The following is a 15,885-nucleotide window of genomic DNA, read 5'->3' on the forward strand; positions in this document are numbered from 1 at the left end:
ATTCGTCTCTTCCCTTCAAGTTCCGGATCTTTTTTTTCTTTTTATTGATTGTTCGCAAATCACATCGTCAATATTAATCGTAGTCCTTCATTGTCTCTCATTGAATAGAATCAATAGTGGGGGAAGGAGGGAAAAAATGTTCAAACTACTTTTCGAAAATTTGCCGACTGAATATCCAATCTCACGCGATAGATTCCTGTCGGGAACTTTTGACCGTTTGATTTCTCATGAGACACATGGCGCGAAATTTCACCGCGCGACGACGCCAAGAGAGTGCGGGTTCCTAGTATTCCTCAACGACGGTGACATATGCTCTTCGCTCGTCCTTGCCTTCCAAGCGCGTGGATGTCAGCCGGCTATCATGCACTAACAGACGCGAGCGAAGTGGGACGCGTCCGTGAGCGACGACCGCGATCGACTGAGCCGCGGCTCGGCGGTCTCGACACCGTAGCGACGATTACGTCGCGAAACACAAATCACGCGTACTTTCGCTAAAAAAAGGCACCATTGACGGTAGGCACAGTCAGTATGTACAGCCGAGACACGGCAGCTTACAACGATTTAAGTTGTTATCGATCAAGAGATACTGACTGAGGTATCTTTGCTCATAGGCCGGTATTTGTAGTCGGCTTTGATTTTCCAACTGTCTAAGTGTGGTATCTGAAAATTCGAATTTAACTGCATGATATCTTAAGACTGTACTTAAAACGATCTTAAATATAAGAGTCAGCGAATACCAGCCTAAAATTCAGCCGATCGGAATGAAACGGATTAAAATTAATTATTCGACTGGTCGAATTCGAATCTCTAATTCGTAATCCTTATAGCGCCTTTCATCGGCTTTGAACTGATCTAAGTTAATGACGTCACATGCTCCACCAATAATAGAGTATGCTGTATCATTGATCATCCAGTCCAAATCAGTTTGAATCTGGGCTACGATCAAGAACGTTATTAGTTCCCACGATACGTAGCGTAATATGATTCTCCACATTTGCGGCCGTATTATGTCTGTGACGTCATTGTTAGAAATTCTTTTTTTTTTTGTTTTATATTTCATATATTAAAAGGTTAAACAGATTTTATAGACATAAAACATAAATTCGTTTTATGTGTACACCGTACGATGATATAGAGTAGTCAGTCATATTAAGTATTTCTTCTTTTTACTATTCTGTATTAATAAATACATGATTTAATATCTGCGTGTGTCAACGTGTCCTATTATACTAACAGAAACGATAGTAGTTGGTGAAAAGAGGGATTTTACTATCACATAAAGAAGTTCCGAAATGTACGTTGAATTATGTATCGTTGAAGGGCTAAAATCGAGTAGTGTATCGCTTATCTTTTGGAAACATGGAATGTTGATTGTTGTGATGTCGGGAGCATGGAAAAATTGTTATCAAAGACAAACCCGAAAAATCTTGTTAAGTAAGATAACAAGATATTACGGGAATTAAGCAGTAAAAGACTGTATTATTGATACAAACACGTACAACTTGATATCATATATTTATTATTCAAAAAGTTAGAAGCCAACGATTATTTTGCATCGGACTCCTCGTTGTTCGTCAGTCGTTTGAAAAGTACAAGTTATATATTGTTACTCAATAACAATACAGTCCTCATTGCTTAATTTCGAAGATGTTTAATATTAATCTTATTTAACAATTTTTTATCAAATAAAATGTAATAAAATTTATTTTTTTTTTAATTACAATTTCTCTTATATTTCCGATATTTCTCTATTATACGTCACTCGTTTCCGCCTTAGTTATAGCTCTTCTAGAATTTGTACATCTCTCGGAACTTCAACTGCTAAAAGTAGTCAAAATTTAACATCTTTTTTTGCAGCTATTTATTAGTATATATGAATCGAAATGAGAATCCTGGTGGACAAAATTTTTTTTACGAAAAAGTACAGAAAAACTACATAGATTAAGATTCTTTGTTTTTCGTAAATATTCGTAGTGAGACGTAAAGTGAGATTCGTTTATCTTAGAAATTATCAGTTTTTTGTAGATATCCGTACACAAGATAGGAAAAAATGAAAACTTATGATACGGCGTCAGAAGATGTATACGGAAGGATTTCTTGATTTTTCATACAAATATCTACGAAAAACTAAAAATTTCTAAGATCTTGTTTCAACCTATATATAGTTTTTCGTAAAAATTTTTCCGCCAAGGAGTTTTAGATATCTTCACTAATTTAATTATTATCAATTATCTGCGTGATGGTATGCAAAAAAAAATGACTTTGTTGTAGATTGCAAGAAGAAATTTTCTCATTTCTGATATTAATTCAAAATAGTTGCGTTAACAAAATCGAAACTGTAAGGATTGCTTTACCGTCGAACAGTTTTGATGCTCAAATGCGAATCTGTAGAATAAAAAAATGATAACCTCGCCGAATATGGCAAATGATAAATAATTCTCTTCTTGCAACATCGATATAATTTTTTTTTATAACAAATCTCTTTATTTAAACATAAATTAAACTGCGTCAATCAAGTTAGTTTCTTTTTACGTTATCTTCTAAATTTTAACTGTACTGTTAATATTTTAATATGTTAATATCAATTTGAAAAAGAATTGCAATAATCATTTTGAATGAACGTTTTCTTTATTAATATTATTATAAATGTACAATATACAATTACACTTAGTTCGATTCACGATACATCAATAAACGAATGTTATCCTTTCACTTTATTCCTTCTGTATAATAAGATAATGAGAATTACATACTGCAACAAAATTTAAAAGCTGACAATTATGCTTAATTTGCAAACGCGAAATTTTTTTATGTTACAACATGCATTATCGAAGTGGAATGTAATCTTTGATGTATAAAACTGCTACGTATAGCGTGTCCAATATTGCAATTACCAAATTCGCGTAAGCTTTTCGTGTTTCATTTGTTCAATTACGAACAAATTTTAGTTACAACCTTGTGAGCATTTCTGTATTTTTGTATAAAATATATCTATATAAATTTATATAAATTTATATATAAATTTATATGTCTATATCTGTGTTCAAAACTTGCACTAAGTGCAAATTATTGCACTGTGAAAAAAAGTAGAATCGTTATCTACAACTTATATACACGCATTTTTTTTTCTCAAGCGATCAATATTTGTTTTAATATATTGATGAAATATTAAAATTGTCCATAAAATTTGTTCCGCGTCATTGACATATGTATATAAAGACAATACGATTATTACAGAAATAATTATTAATGAATATCGAACATGAGTAACCTTTATCGACAATAAATAATGATCGCCAGAGTGCTGTTTCTTGTTCCACGAAGAAAAAATTGACTATACAGAGTAAACAATTAGGCGAGTAATGATCAGATGCATATATTTATATTTTCACATTATATTTTTATACAGAATATATGAATAGAGAAAACAAAAAAAAAAAGGAAAACGACATAAAATACCAAATGCGAATGGAGATAAATAATTTATGTGTATTCACAGGTACATTATCGATCCTTAAATATAAAAATTGTCAGCTCTTAACGTGGAACAAGATCAGTAACAAAAGTTACATAGAAAGAACTTCAATACAGTCTGTAATCGATAAAAGATAGTTCATCACAGTTTATGTTGTCTTCCTTCGCCAAAGAGCAATAGACAAGCTCTGTCGACTATAAACGCGAAGACAAAGTCCGCGACTAGTATTTCAACCAATGTCGTACGGAACTGCAACACGCAAGTATTGTAAATACATATGTGGCAAATAGATTCCACGGCAAATAAATTGTATTGTATCAAGTTCAGTTATGTATTTGCGCGTAAAACTTACTTGGCTTGGAAAGTCTACAATCTCGAACTGCATCGCGAAATTCGGCAAGAATCCACAAGCTAGTAATAAAATAACGGCAAAATTGCCCACGAGACTGAACAAGAGAGTTCTATTTTGTGTTAAACTTTCCATGAATGGCTTGCCCTGACAGAACGTAATATAATTAGTGTTTATCGTATAATGATATCGCATCTTTTAATTGAATAGAATATAATGGACAACTTACTCGATAATTTATAGCAAAAGTAGAAACTTGAAAACACATTGCGATTATGTATACAGTACTATTAATTAAATTTGCCTCAAACGGCTCTTCCTCAATACTGTCATTATCGTCTAATGAATTCACTTCATTGGTAGTGTTAAAAATGGTTGCCAATTTATCATCCCTGTAAAAGAAGTAATTTGAAGAACATGGTCAAATGATTCCGACTAACACAACTTACTTTGGCGATAAAATCGTAGCTTCTTTCACCAAATAAACGAGACAGATGAAATGTACAGCAAATTGCAATAATACAGTTGCAATGGTGTACAAATTAAAGATATTTGGTAGCGGTCTTTGCTGCGAAAGAGTTTTTAACGGTTTTGATCGTGAGATAAAAAGGAAACATGCCGCCAGAAGGACGCCCTGCAAAGTCGCCTGCGCGTCACTAAATTTGATTCCATCTAGATACAACACTGACTGGCTGTAGGCGAGTATCAGTGCATTCAACGCCAGTATTTTGAACATCTGCAGGGTGGTGACCAGTGTGCAGCGTCCCTGCTTGATCACGTGACATACTGCAAGTATACAAATACGTTATTAAATATTTCCGAGGAATAAATAAATTCAATAATATCCCGTGATCCTTACTGCATTGAATGGATGACATTTTGCTGGTAAAGGGAGCCGCGATAGAAGCGTCGCCGAGTTTCACGATCACGGGTGGCTCTTGTACTTCGTTATCAATATCCTTTAGGAACTTCTGCAGCTTTGCACGAGACCCCGCCGATGTCATTCTCGAATTATTTCTTGGCCCGTTGTTTATGAGCGGCATCAAATTATCGTTCTTTGGATCTTCTCGCTTTTCAGTAACTGTGGATGGACTGGACAAAATTGCGACACCTACCACGGAAAAAGAAAGAAAAAAACAAGTACATTCAAATTTTATCACATTCTTTTTGTCAACTTACCCACTTGTGCGTGTTTCAAAGCTCCGACATCATTCGTTCCATCACCACACATCAACGTCGTATAGCCTAAAGATTGTAGCGATATAATAATGAATTCTTTTTGCTTCGGTGCACATCGTGCAAATATTATGACGTGCGGCAAGAGTTTCCAAAGAAGTCCCCGTTCTTTTTCCTTCAGATACGATAAACCCTAGAAAAATTAATTATGCAATAACAAACGATTGAATGTAAAAAAAAATCAAGATTTTTGTTTATTTACGTACTTCACCCGTTACGCAAAGCGCATATTCTTTCCAGATTTCTTTTCGCGATTCAATATTTTTCATGCTTAGAGGAAGCTGCGTCTTTTTGTCTATACTTTCCCACAACCATTCGCCATCATTTTTAGTTAGTATAAGTGTGCTAGGTTTCCTCGTGAAATGTAGCTCGCGGCTTACATGACAAGCCGTCAAAGGATTATCACCCGTTATCATCACCACCTAAATAATTATATTAAATTTGTTCAATTTTTGATAATTATGTCAAATTTTTTTGAAACTTTTATCAACGTCATCTCAACAAGGCGTCATCTACATACCGAATGTGATGAATTGACGATTTCTTTAATAACAGCTTTCGAGTCAGACTTAAGAGGACAGCTGATGATGACAAATCCCGCAAATGTGAGATTATTCTCCAACTTTTCACGAGTTAATTCTCTTAACTCTTGAGAGGAGAAGCTACCAGTAAGTTTTCGATAGCCCAAAGCGAGAACTCTTGCACCGCGCCGTGAAAGAGACAAATAGATTGAATCATAATTTTCTGGCACAGAAGATAACTGAAATGAAACAGTAGTTTATATCAATAATAATAAATACAAAAATCAATTAAAATAAAATAACAAATGTTATTTTGCTCACCATATTCTTCAGTGTTTCTGGCGCACCTTTTACCGTAGCCATGTAATGTACGTCTGAAGCCCCAGGAACATTATATCCAGCCACAACGCACATTCTTTTCAAAGTCGATGAAAAATGATATCTCTGTACAATCTTCAATGCGGAAGATTTGCCTTTTTTAGGAATTACAGAATCACCTAAACGAAACATTAGCATGAAGTAGCGTATTAATATGTTTGTGTTGTATTGTTATTTGCAAATTTATACCTACCTTTCGTGAGATTCCAATTGATAGCTTTGAGAGTAGCTTTTTCTAGCGGATCCCCAACGATACCATCGTCTAATTGAACAAGAGAATGACACGTGGCAAGTACTTGAATGCTCTCCAAAGGTGCATCTGATATTTGGACCACGTCTGGCTTACCACTTAAAAAGTAAAAGATTAAAATCATCTTTCCTAATAGCGCGAAAGATTACTCGAAGATAATAAAACAGATAGTAGTTTCTTACTTCATCCCCGCGATACCCTCTACAACCAAATTATCACTGGTAAGTGTACCAGTCTTGTCGAAACAACAAATATCGACTTTGCCGGCGAATGGAATTCTGAACGGTTCCGTGCAGAATACACCTGCGAAGAGGCATAACAATTTTCATGTGTAACTCTCATAGGATTAAAAATGTATTACATGTATTTCTTATTGAAATTATTTTTTACCCAAGTTTTTAAATCGTTATCAAACTTTTCGTATTACTTTCAAATGCAATATAGCAAAATTTATAATTTTTTCATAATGTTTTGTACATCCTTAAGCTTTCGGTAAAGTAAATCTATTTTAAATACCTAATTTGGATAGAGCTACTAGAGACGTGTTTACAGCCAGAGATAATTCTATAGGTAACTCTGGTGGTACAACAGACGTCAAAATTAATGTGCATTCCAAAAATAATTTATATTTGTTCCTTGTAGGATCCTCACTACCTAAAATCGAAATTTGTACATGTAAATATTCATCATAGTTCTCACTCTTATGTATAACATTGAATTACCTTTGACCCAAACATATGCGGCGGCAGCAATTGCAAAAATAAGCAGGAATAGAATGAAGCCGAAAGTTTCTAAATTATTGGCTGTAACGCGTTTAACGCCGAACAATATCGTTCTTAAAAGTTTTCCCTGTGACGTGGAAAAGCCGGTACGTAATACGTAAGCAATGCATCCATTATCGGTCGCTGTAATATCACGCATTAATGTCGTAAACAATAATAAAGTGAGTGAGAACGTTATAAGTGAAAAATAAAATTTATTAATAATACCTCGAAGACCGGGAGTAGTTTTGCTAGGAGGTGCATGCTGTACAACTTTTGTACCACCAAAAAGCACGTGAAGTTTATCATCTCCTTCGATATCTATAATTCTATTTCCATCTATATCTTCTATAGGTTCTTTCATTTGGGGTACAGATTCACCTAGACATTTCTCTCTCTTAGTTGTCATGATCTATGTCTGTGATTTAAGCATGATGATGTGATTTAGTTTGTTTGAAGTACCTGTTAACATGCTTTCATCAACCACGCAGGGGCCTCGCAAAAGCAACATATCACATGGCACTAAATTATCATGTTGAGGCCTTGTAATAGAGACAATATCTCCAGGAACTAGTTGGTCTGTAAATGATGAGCGCCATCGTCTATTTCTATACACCTAAAAGAGAAAAAAATAAGCATGAACGAAATTGGCCCGAAATAAGCAAATCGCAAGCAGACAGTATTTATATTCATACCATTATCATGTAAGGTTTATTGCCCATTTTACGAATCTCAGCCATATTTCTTAATTGTTGTTGCACCAGTGTACACTCAAACATGATAAGCATGATCAATGTAAAGATACTATAATACCAATATTTATCTAAGCACCACAGTGCCACACAGAATACTTGAAAGACGAAGAACGGAGCAATAGCGCGCTCTTTAAAGAGCTCCCAGAATTCTGGTACAACCATGTCCAACCTAGAGTAAAAAAAAAAAAACAATTCTTTTAGCGAGGTAAAAGATGCCTTGCAAGGAATTGATGCAAGGAGTTGTTCACACTATACTTGTTTTTCCCATATTTTTCTTCTGCTTTCTTAATTTCGTTTTGATCCAGATACCCTTTCCATTCAGAATAATGTTTCACGGAATGATTGATTGGGAACTGCAACCCTCTGAATGACCTTTTATCCGGATCCCAGTAATATTTTGTCTTTTGAAAAATGAACCAAGGTTCCTGTTCATCCGTGTGATGTAATGAAATCAGCTCCGAGCTGCCGTTGTTTGGGGTGGGAACTACTTTAACTATCCTGGCTTTGTGTGGATCTTCCTCCTGAAATTTCATTCACGGAATAGAAGAAAGGAATATCGCAAAACAAAACGCTCACGTGAGATTCCAAGGCTCAAGGCTTATCTTTCGCGACGTTCGAATGTACCGCCGAGGTGTCACGTGACCGATTCTAGCAGACGACCTGGCGTTCAAATGGCTACCAAGTTATGGAACATATTGGGGCCACGAAGAGCCACGTGCCCGTTATTTGAGGCAAATTGAAGGATAATTGCCACTTACGGAGCTGCAGTTTATGAACGTATGGATGTGCACCGACCATTGACAGCATAGGCACAGAAAAATCTGCAGCACGCCGATCGCTGCGATGCCTACCAGGCCCGCGTCATAGTACTCGTCGACGCCATAAACGAAGATCCAACAGTAGATCCACAAGGACTGCAGCATCACGAAGGGCAGGATGTAACCGTTGAACATCCATTTTCGTGGATTGTGCAGGCTGACAGATTGCACGAGATCATCTACTCGTGAAGAGGTCGCCGCCATGATTACACCGCAAAGATTAACAAGTCGTCACAACGGGCAAGAAACGTTTTAACGCCCAACAAACTTTTAAGCACCATTCACATCAGGAGATCCGCTTTAAACACACGATCCGTTCGGGCAATATAACGCGAGCTGGGCGATCGCGTTTCGCATATGCAGAGATTCAAAGAGAATGAACGAGTCGACTGTTGCCGACTGTGCCGCAGGGTTATGTTAAAAGTTGGAATGGATGAGAGTATACCAGCAGCTCTAATGCGGCAGATACAGCTTAGCAGTCCTAACACGAGTATTTCTCGGTAGATAACACAGTCCTGTACTAAATGCAAGCATGCACTTCAAGCGCCATCATGAGTGTCGCAAGCACAACTCGTAACCTAAAAATGAACATGGCTGTAAAACCGCTATATTTGAATGTTAATTCTCCTAGATTAAGCCAAATGAAGGAATTCATGTAGGCCGCTTTATCTTTCTGAATTATAAAAAATGATTTATTTTTATATCCTAGTCGCAATTTCGTCTGCAATAAACGTGATTATTTAAATCCTTACATTATGAGAATGTTATAGCAGCATTTTTTATGTATTATATAGATAAAAAAAATGATTGTTCAAAATGTTATAGAGACGGAGTTTCAAATAAAAACTCCAAATAATAATAAAACATAATTATGTAATGATGTCTCTCTCTCTCCCCTCTGCTCAATTATAAGACTATTTTTTTTTATTTTAGATTACTGAATGCCCTGTAAGTAACGACCAGGAATTACTACTATACATATGTATTTAAAGAAAATATTATAAGAGAGTATTTTTAAATATATTTGAACCAAATATTTAATTTCCTTATAATATTTCCTTCTTAATATAACTTAATTTTTTAGATCAACTATTTCAAAACAAGAATATTTGAAATATTTATTCAATTTTCATTTGACATATTGTTATCTTACAGCAAGTGATTTCAAATTTTCACTAAAAGGCAATCTATCTTCTTAAGAACATATCGTGAAAGACACACGTATGTACATATCTCACGTAAAAGAAAAGAAATTTTTAACGATTTCTGTCTTCTAAACTTCACTATACTGAGCATCTCAGTATAAGAAATAGCATTTCTCTTTCTCTTTCCTGACGCACTAGCTCCGTCACATAATCAAGATGTATCCGTGTCATCCGGAGAAAAAAACCTTAGTTCACGCTGTCATGAGGTCGATGAATCCCTCGCCGCACGTATTCCAGTGAAAGTATGTGTCCGCCTACCCCACCCTGAGCACCGCAGAACTCGTGCACGTCGCCCGAGGAAGGGGCCAACGCACAGGTATACCCACGTATCCCACGTTGCTAGGTAGACTCGCGGCGCGTAGAACCGAATCGCGCCAGTATCTGGACCCAGTGTCGTGGACACTTTCGAATCACGCTGGCCAAAAGTGGAAAGACGCCCATTATATTAAACGTACTCTATCATAGTCGGTGCGACAACGAGCCACGCGCATTGCAACAACGGTAGCGTCTAGAGAAGACGGGGGTGATCAATCCCGAATTGGATTAGAGTTCGCCTTCTTTCGGCTTAAAGTCCGCTAAGTCAACGCGGATCGAGATTCGGCCAACGAGCACAAGCTGTCGTTTATCTGAAAAATTCTAAGGTATAATATATTCGAGCGCGAAACTCAATTCGATTTTGCCCTTAACGGGTCTTTTTTTTTTCTGTCTCTTGCGATCGTCCTCTGAGCAGCGATCCTGGGTCAGTTCCTGGGTTATCGTTTGTCGGCGGTGACATTGGCACGGCGATTGATCAGCACGCGATGCCAATTAAGTGACTTCGCGGCCTCCTTCCTGTCGAGACACCTGCCGTGCTCACTACAGGATAGAAGGAAGTTCTATCACGGAGGGGTGAATCATAACGATAGATCGAAATGGCGTTCGCGTGGCATCTAATATCAATAGTGAGTGATCGGTCTAACATGATATTAAAAATAACCAATCGCCAATCGTAATATCCGAGAAGCTGTGTTTAAATATGATGTAACGTTCTTTCTATTAATTGTACCTTGTACATCTTTCTAATCGCGGTTTCCGCATTGACTCATCTTGATTAATAGCTAACGCATTTTTATCTGCCGATCGAATTACGTGTAGGCTGAATCAGAGCCGATTAATACCGTCGCAAAAAGCACGCGTTTGTATGCCATAGGCATAGTACAGGAAGAATCCTGATAAGCGATCAATTACAATTGTCGGTGCAATATCTCACAATAACTGGTCCCACATTGTATAATACATTGCTCTTGGTCGGAGGACTAGTGAAGATCTCGTGTTTCTCATCTACGTGTACAAATACAAAATGTGCGTAAACTATACTTTTACATGCGTATACAGAGGAAATGAATATTTTTTTGCATATACCGAATTAATAATCGAGAAAGAAAATTTAATCGAAAATTAAAAAATAGGCACTTTTCAATATTTTCGAGGTACGCCTTTTTCTGAAACATATATTATTATGATGTCTGCATTGTGATGTCTTGTTTGTACCAACAGTTTTTCTTAATGGTCACCTGGGGTGAACCTTGTACGGAGTACGGATGTCCAGGGCGGCCGCAGTACGAACCCTTCGTACCCGCGCCTCCAGGACTCACCCCCCAATGCGCGCCACCGGGGCAGACCTTCTGCGAGACCCCAGATCATTATCCTCGGTAAGTACCCTTAGAACACTCCTCGTCCTCCTTTTCTCCTAAAAATATCGCTGTCCAGCCGGCGGCGAGTGGATAACGCAACAAGTGGAAATCTGCGACGATCCGGTCGACCCATTTTCAATTGTTAATATTCCTTTCGCCGCGTCCACTATGTCCATCTTCCGCCTTCCTCCATGCATACAAATGACCGACGCACACGTTGAGAAAAACTTCTGGAGGGGAAAGTCTGCTGACTCTCCTCTCTTCCTTTGAGGTGAGAATCCGTTTCTCGAAAGCATCTCGGGTTTTGCCTTAATAGGCTTGCACAACCAATTTTTTTTTATGCCAGATAGACTCTCGCTTAGCATAAAATGATGCATAAAATGATTTTTGTCTCTCGTTTTTAATAAGCGCGATCCAGCCCAAGAGAGCTCCATCTTTACCGCGATGGAATCGTAGACATGAAATGTTCGAGCGTTCGTTCGTTATCCTCCGCTTATGCTTGTTCTCGTGCTACATATGCAAGTCGGCTGTAAGTCGATTTCCTAAATTTTTGCGTGCACTTTCACACTTGAGTCCCATTCTGAAGATGTTAGGATGAGTTACGTAAAGTGAGCGGCAACTATAATGTAAGAACGTCCGTGAGATCGTTGCTCAGCGTACCATGACCATGGCCTTGACGCGGTCATGCTTCGTTGGATAATTATTGGGCCGTTGTAATAGTCCCAAATCGAGCCTCGATTAAAAACGCCGATTCTTTCTTTCTTCTCCACTAGACAAATCGTTCTTTCGTAACGACTTGTCTAGTGGAGAAGAAAGAAAGAATCGGCGTTTTTCATGTCAAACATTTCAATGGGTAACACTCGTGATCTAGCATTCGCGAATCGTACGCGACGATCGTACGGACAAATTTGCAGGAAATAATTAATGAAACGGGCAGTGATAAAACCGCGGTATTTTAAATTACAAAACAAACTTTTTTTTTTTTTTTTTAAACAATTTCGGACATTCGAAATATCGCTGATACCGTATTCTGTCTCGTGCAATTTCAGAATCTTTCAGCGCCGCGTAGTGAAATAAGATAGGGTCTTTTTTTTTTTCGACAAGTTGCAACGATCCTCACCGCAGCAAAGGTGAGTAATTTTAACTGGAGAAACTTGGGACTACGACAGCTGTCACTTCCGATAATTATATATGCGCGTAAGAAAGACCTGAGCAATGGTCAATTAGACTGACAATATCAAATTGCTGACTCAAGTCGGCCTAGCTATCGCTCACGGCGCGACGTCGCGCGTGTCATTTCGCCGCAAACAAAACGCACTGCACCTCGCCTCGCTAATGCTTGCTCAGACCTAACACAGTTGCGCAATGTCCAATTGAGAACGCACCTGCGTAAATAACCTTTTGTCAACCTGGAAGAGAGACGAATCTTGGTCGTCCGGTTGAGAGACAGAATGGCCGGTATCTTTGATACGCGTTGCAGCAAGATCTCTGCTCGCGCGCGCGAGGCTAAAGATCAAATGTAATATCCTCGAGAGAATGCATTACCCGTTTTTATCAACGCATTGTATTCTCGGCAGAGAGGTAACGGTTTCTTTCCTTCTCCTTTTTATTTTTATTTTTTTTCTTTCTTTTTCTCCTCTTTAGACAACTCATCAAGTTCCTCGTCGACAAATGCAGCTTCGACTTTAACACCGCGCTGCAAGATGAATCCCGCGACGATTTTAACGCTTACAGGTACATATTTTCAGTACAGCTGGAATATTGCGATACATATACGTAAAAGAAACTTATACACGCAAGAGGCTCAGATAAGTACGAATAACTTACTCAATTTTTATCATTCAGAGACGTTGACGTATTATATAATTGAGACGTGTTACGATAAACGAGACATTGTTCTAAGTGCCAAAATTGTGAAAATATGTTTGATTGCATGAACTGTAAATATTGTGTTCACATATTTGGCGCGGAAAGTGTTATAAACGGAGAGTTTGCAACACGTTGTATGTCCATTGTGCAATTGGCATTTTTACTTGGACTTACAAAAATGTTTTGACTGACACTTTTATTCGGAAAGCAACGTTTTGATTTGCATCTTTTACTTTGACTTACATTGGAATTTTTAACAACTTCAACACGATTTTTCAGAAATTAGAATTAAAAATTAAAATCTTTCGCAGAGACTGATTGTTCATATCTTTAGATATCACGATAAGTTTTGAAGTAGTTTTCAAGAATATAAGTTTTCTTTCTTTCGTTTGGAAAATTAAAAAAATGACATAATGTTTTGCTTAGACACACGTCTCAATTAATCATTTATTTGAATATTATTGATATCCTTGCATATATCCTTTTTATCATTTTTAAGTTCTCCACCGGATTATAATCAAGGCTATGATTATCCACGACAAGACGATAGTCAATTATACTCGCAGTTTCCTCTTGGAGGAGAACCAGCTCCAGTGTATGGACCTCCATCTAATAGTAGTCGTTATCATGGGTAAAGCTTATTACGTGTTTATATATCAAATTATTTATATTATCTGCACGAGATGAGATGAGATTAGATGAAAAGGCACAAATAATGATACAAGTAAACTGAAATGATATCAATGTACGAAGTTAGAGAATTTCGATTTGTCTCGAATTGCAGCTACAAATATTCTGCACCGCCATACTCGCAAAGAAATCCTTTCCTTCCGGGAGTAACGCTGAAGTATCATCACGACGTCCAACGACAAATCGAGCGTGCTCATTCGCAAGAATCCGTAAACGTATTTGAGTCGAACCAATCGTGGCTGACGAATAGGTACGAAATATCGCACGGAGAAGTTAAAAATGACGACTTCTCCTTGCATACGCCTAATATACATACAGTGAGTGCAAAAAATATTCGTACAGATATCTTTTTCAAAAACTTCATTTTTAACAAGTAAACATCAGTTAGCAATTTACTGATGAAAAATAAAATAAACAGTACTTTTTCCAAAAAATCATTTAATCTAAAATGTATATATAATAATTAAAACGTATTATCTTGAAAATAAGCGAAAATGAAATATTGTTTGGACGTACAAAAAAGTACAGTCGAGAAATTTAGCTTTTAAGATCAGGCACATGGAAAGGTCTCCTGTTTATATTAGGACGGAAGTCCCTTTTTGGTAATGTAAGCTAAGACAAATAAATTCTATTCTATATTAAAACAGAAACGTATTAATTGTATAAAATTATTAATTAGTGTTTATTTTTTCCAAAAGACTTTTATAAAAAAGATCACCTGTACATATATAATCTTTGCACTCCGACTGTTCGTCTTTATACCTTGTCTTAAATAACAGGTATTCGCGAGGTGACAAGATAGCACCGCGAAGTTACAGCGTAAACCCGTTATTGGGATACGCGAAACTTAAGGGCGACCGAGTAAAGAGGCAGTCGAATTCGGAAATCATCTCCCTGTGTCCCACACGAGCCCAATATATCGCTCCCCGAGCCGCTTTGAACAAACAGGGTAACTGGATGTATGTTGTTAATATTCCTGAACAAAACAAGTATTCGCAGCTCGTCAGAAGCGAGAAATGTTTGTAAGTATGCTCTAAGAGAATTAGCGTTTGCGTTGTCTTCTTTGTCTTAACAATGAATCCAACACAGGGCCACGTAGGATACTCGTAATATTTGTCAAGATATCACTCTAATTTAATTTGCGTTTTACTTTTAATTTTCACGTTTACTCTAAGTGGTATTAATTCCGGAGAGGTCACGTTTTTATATCACATTAGAACCATCATATCGGATGATGAACTTAAGGGAGACCGTGAATGAGAAAATATCAATCCTTTCTTTGTGCTTTTATAGAAATGACGTGTGCGACGGTATATGCTCCATCCCGGAGGGGTACAAGAGTAGATGCCAGCAACAATTCGTGCAAAAGAGGCTAGTCGCGCTCGAGGGAAGCGGAAATCGACTTTACACCGACTTATTCTGGTTTCCACATGGTTGCTCGTGCCAGATCATACCGAATTTCTAAGGATACTGCGACTACGGCGTTGTGCTGTGAGCGTGAAAGGGTTAATTTCAGGGGGGGTGAGCGCTATTAAACGCGGCCGTGCACGTCGTTCTCTTCACGATTGTAATTCTGCGACATAGAGCGCGCCTGGCAACAGCATTGAAAGTGGATACCGATAATGTAGTGTTCTATGAACGGTGTGTACCCGAGTAAAAGTGTGTATCGCGACACGTATTATCAACGGTGTGAGGCAGAGGCGGATACACGTTGTCAGTTTATCGTTAATTGCCATTGTTAATTGCGAATCACGAACAGCATAATTCTGTTAAATGCGTCACTGAACGTATTCAACGTGTTTCTCTGCGGTTAATAGATGGAAAATCTTTCAGCGAGAGATGTCGGTATACCGATATCATTACTCGCATCGTACATTTAAATACATATTTATATATATATATATA

General features: G+C 37.5%; 2 protein-coding genes across 4 annotated transcripts; one reads left to right on the forward strand and one right to left on the reverse strand.

The window, feature by feature from the left end:
- Positions 1-3,469: 3,469 nt before the first annotated feature.
- Positions 3,470-9,226, reverse strand: LOC108746889 (manganese-transporting ATPase 13A1). Of its 2 annotated transcripts, XM_018483962.1 has the most exons (18): positions 8,484-9,226; positions 7,981-8,246; positions 7,666-7,894; positions 7,433-7,586; positions 7,199-7,351; positions 6,932-7,114; positions 6,726-6,863; positions 6,392-6,512; positions 6,153-6,307; positions 5,903-6,078; positions 5,581-5,820; positions 5,267-5,482; positions 5,004-5,193; positions 4,684-4,935; positions 4,274-4,610; positions 4,054-4,216; positions 3,828-3,971; positions 3,470-3,724 (listed from the first exon to the last, which is right to left on the reverse strand). In XM_018483962.1, exons 1-18 carry the CDS (start codon positions 8,745-8,747, stop codon positions 3,617-3,619), a joined length of 3,489 nt encoding a protein of 1,162 aa, XP_018339464.1. In that variant the 5' UTR covers positions 8,748-9,226; the 3' UTR covers positions 3,470-3,616. The 2 variants fall into 2 exon arrangements, with proteins under 2 accessions (XP_018339464.1, XP_018339465.1); XM_018483963.1 differs by lacking the exon at positions 7,981-8,246 and having other exon boundaries at positions 8,989-9,007.
- Positions 9,227-10,063: 837 nt separating this feature from the next.
- On the forward strand, positions 10,064-15,861 carry LOC108746892. 2 transcript variants are annotated; one of them, XM_018483966.1, is made up of 8 exons: positions 10,064-10,389; positions 10,479-10,689; positions 11,285-11,439; positions 13,066-13,155; positions 13,790-13,921; positions 14,075-14,230; positions 14,760-15,002; positions 15,274-15,861. In XM_018483966.1, exons 2-8 carry the CDS (start codon positions 10,660-10,662, stop codon positions 15,443-15,445), a joined length of 978 nt encoding a protein of 325 aa, XP_018339468.1. In that variant the 5' UTR covers positions 10,064-10,389; positions 10,479-10,659; the 3' UTR covers positions 15,446-15,861. The 2 variants fall into 2 exon arrangements, with proteins under 2 accessions (XP_018339468.1, XP_018339469.1); XM_018483967.1 differs by having other exon boundaries at positions 10,064-10,689.
- The last annotated feature ends 24 nt before the right edge of the window (positions 15,862-15,885 follow it).

This window comes from Trachymyrmex septentrionalis, unplaced genomic scaffold (assembly GCF_001594115.1).
Source record: "Trachymyrmex septentrionalis isolate Tsep2-gDNA-1 unplaced genomic scaffold, Tsep1.0 scaffold19, whole genome shotgun sequence".
NCBI lineage: Eukaryota > Metazoa > Arthropoda > Insecta > Hymenoptera > Formicidae > Trachymyrmex > Trachymyrmex septentrionalis.